We start from the raw sequence: 3,257 nt of genomic DNA, 5'->3' as shown, positions 1-3,257 counted from the left end.
GCATGGCACAGGTGTCTGTCTGCTAATCATAAAAATACACAAGGGGCAGATGGAAAGTCAAAAGACATTTTGACTTTCCATCTGTACATGCTATATAGGTTGCTGGGAAGTGAAGAAAATGTATGTCGGGGGGGGGGGGGGTATATAACACCTAGCCCACCCATAAAATTAATGCATGGAGAGTATGAGCTTGCACAAAGATGAGTGGGAGGAGGATGTGGGGAAATGACCTCTTGTTTTCCCTTAAGGTGGGACACCCACACCCATCCATTAAAAATAACATTTTGGACAGGGGGTTGTGTGAACTGTGTGGTTGCAGTGAGGTATAAAAGTCGGGGGGAGTCATCACTTTCAAAGACTGCTGCACCTGTCTTATCAAAATGAAAATCACCGCTGTCATTCTGGGTTCTGTCTTCATATGCTCAGGTGAGTAAAACAAAAATTATTTTTACAGTTATACTGCAGAAAAAGGAAGGTACGTTAGTACATAGGTGCAATTTGAGCAACGACTGGGCAACTGCATGGTCGATAATTCATTATTTTAGTACACATATTGTGAAGTATATTGGAAGTTAACAGGAACACAAACTCTTTTTTTAAAACACAGTTTTGGCATATGACTGGGAGGGTCTTGACTATGAGGACAACAGCCTTGAAGTGGTGAGATATTTATCATTACATTTACATTTATTTATTTAGGAGATGCTTTTACATAAAGGGACAGTATATTACAAGGGCCACTGTCCCTGGAGCAACTCGGGGTTAAAGGCCATGCTGAAGGGCACAACGTTTAAAGCCGGGAATTGAACCCACAACTTTTCTGACTACTGCTTGTTAGCCCAGCTGCTTCATCCATCTATCCATGGTTTTGTACATAAATACCACAGCTCGCTTGGCAAAACTAAATGCATGTATTCATATTTCTTTTTTGCACTTTACTGTTGATTTTTTCCTTAATTCTTTTTGCAGCAGTCTAACTTGAGTTATCTTTCGGATTTATTAACGTCTGCATGCTTCAGGTCAAGGGTGAGGAAAGGGCACAGTTACCTGGTATGTGCTGGGGATGCAAGTGGATCTTAAACAAGGTCAAGAAATCCATCTCTAACGGCACCACACAGGTGAGAATTCATCTAGCGGAAGCTACATACTGTATGAACTAAACTGTATGAACTTTTGCTAACAACGACACTTCCACAGGATGAGATTCAAGGGAAGCTGCGAGCTGCTTGTGACCAAATAGGCTTCCTCAGGTCTGCCTGTAAGGGTTTTATTAAAAGATACATAACTGTGCTGATAGAGGAGCTCTCCACCACCGATGACGTGAGGACCATCTGTGTCAATGTCAAGGCCTGCAAGTGAGTTCCAGTAAAGCTGCACACTCTTATTATGACAAGAAGAGGTTGAGACAAGTTTAATACAAATCCTGTCTGTCTTTTCCCCGCAGACCAAAGGAACTCATCTACATGTGAGACACAAAAGGGAGGACAACTTGGGAACCCCATTTCAATTGTTGCCAAAAGCTTAGCTAAGTGAATGATATTTGAACAATACTGTCCAATGTATTCACTCACTGTTTTAATTCATATTTTATTGCTGTCTTTTGATATTTTATTTTATTTTCTCAACCTCTTAAATCATTTTAAAAACCAACTCCACCTTGTGTTTTATGAATTTTAAGATTATTTTTCTGATTCTTATGTTCTGTTTTATAACTTATTTTTAACCTTACTTACTCTTTGATAGTGTAAAGCACATTGAATTGCCTTTGTGTATGAATCTCTGCATAAGTGAATTTCACCATTTCAAATTTGCTTATATTCATATATTAATCAAAGCCTTAATGTGCTACAATAACTTCACAGTGACTATGAGAAACCAAGAGGAAGACTCCACTTTTTTATAATATTGGTCTATATTTCGAAATAAAAATAAGCCTATCTCCCAGCAGCGCAGTGGAGCTGTTAATGTACCACATGTATATGCAGACTAGTCAAGGTCAGAATTGTGGGGACAGTTACATGCATCTGTATTGTGAAAATACTTTACATTTATAAAGTAATACAAGGAGAGGAAGTTTGTTCCAACCTGGACACTTTAAGAAAAGCACCGGAAGGTCATGTTTTGCTGCTGGTGGTGTTGGTGGTGTTCATATGGGTCCGGTCGTGCTCATCATGCACTTGGACTGACAGAGAAGCGTTCGGCCACTCCCCTGCAAATGCCAGCTCTGCTGCAAGGCCTGCTGGTCCAGCTTGTTGAGCCTCTCACATCCTGCCAATGCAGCACATTCATGCATGACTTTAACATGACACACGTATGCAAACTAGGCACACCAAAGATCACAGACAGCCAGAATGATACAAGTAATTACGCGATAAATGACCACATGTGGAGCAGTGGCCAGTAGCGATTAGACAGACCTGGCCAGGGAGGCAACACTGTGGTCAGTCAGTCCATTGCTGGCCAGACTGAGGTGGGTAAGTGAGCAGTCGTTCTATGGAAGAAACAGAGGAAGACAACAAATTTGAGCAGATATAAAAGGTATTGAAACGCTATTTTATATATCAGATTTGACTTACTTGTCTGAAAATGCCTGACAAAGGTTCCTACATTTGATCAAGCAGATGAAAACGGTGATCTGATCTCGTCAGTTTGCAGGTGGTAACAGACACAGATATGGAGAAACTAAAAATGTCACCTATCTCCCCTCTTACGTAGTCTTGCTTATTCATTTGGTTGATGCTTTTATCCAAAGCAACTTGGGTCAATTACTGCAAGGGCCAGTCAGCCCAGAGTCACGTTGGGTTACGTTGTAAGACCATCTCTCCACTCCGTTACATATTCCATATGTACAGGGAATGACCCCCCACCTGCTAAGGACCGTGGATAGGCTTTAAGACACACCGGCTCGCCCGGACACGCCCAACCCGAACCTATAAAACACCTGTGTTGGCGTGTAATCACTGATTGTTTGATCAGAACGGGTCTCCGAGCGGCCTGAGGACTGGAGAGGTGGTCTCCTCACTCAGAGAACCAGGGTTACAACGTAATCCAACGTTCTCTATCGTCTCGAGACCATCTCTCCACTCCGTTACATATTCCATATGTACAGGGTAAAACTCTTTAAGACACCCCGCGAGGAGATATTGCACCCTAGCACCATCTGCCACAATGTTTAGTTCAGGGATGTCAAAGTCAAATACATTAGAGGGCCAAAAAAAACAAATTTGCTACAAGCCGAGGGCCGGACTGGTTCAATG

General features: G+C 42.0%; 1 protein-coding gene across 1 annotated transcript; it reads left to right on the top strand.

The window, feature by feature from the left end:
* The first annotated feature begins 379 nt into the window (after positions 1 to 379).
* Positions 380 to 1,633, top strand: LOC121692973 (antimicrobial peptide NK-lysin-like). The gene is made up of 5 exons (XM_042072078.1): positions 380 to 426; positions 608 to 660; positions 1,020 to 1,118; positions 1,198 to 1,355; positions 1,445 to 1,633. The coding sequence occupies exons 1-5, from the start codon at positions 381 to 383 to the stop codon at positions 1,467 to 1,469; spliced, it is 381 nt and encodes a 126-aa protein (XP_041928012.1). The 5' UTR covers position 380; the 3' UTR covers positions 1,470 to 1,633.
* Positions 1,634 to 3,257: the final 1,624 nt, after the last annotated feature.

This window comes from Alosa sapidissima, chromosome 19, assembly GCF_018492685.1.
Source record: "Alosa sapidissima isolate fAloSap1 chromosome 19, fAloSap1.pri, whole genome shotgun sequence".
NCBI classification, from domain to species: domain Eukaryota; kingdom Metazoa; phylum Chordata; class Actinopteri; order Clupeiformes; family Clupeidae; genus Alosa; species Alosa sapidissima.
Note: the sequence above shows the minus strand (reverse complement) of the source record. Positions and strands in the feature narration are given on the sequence as shown.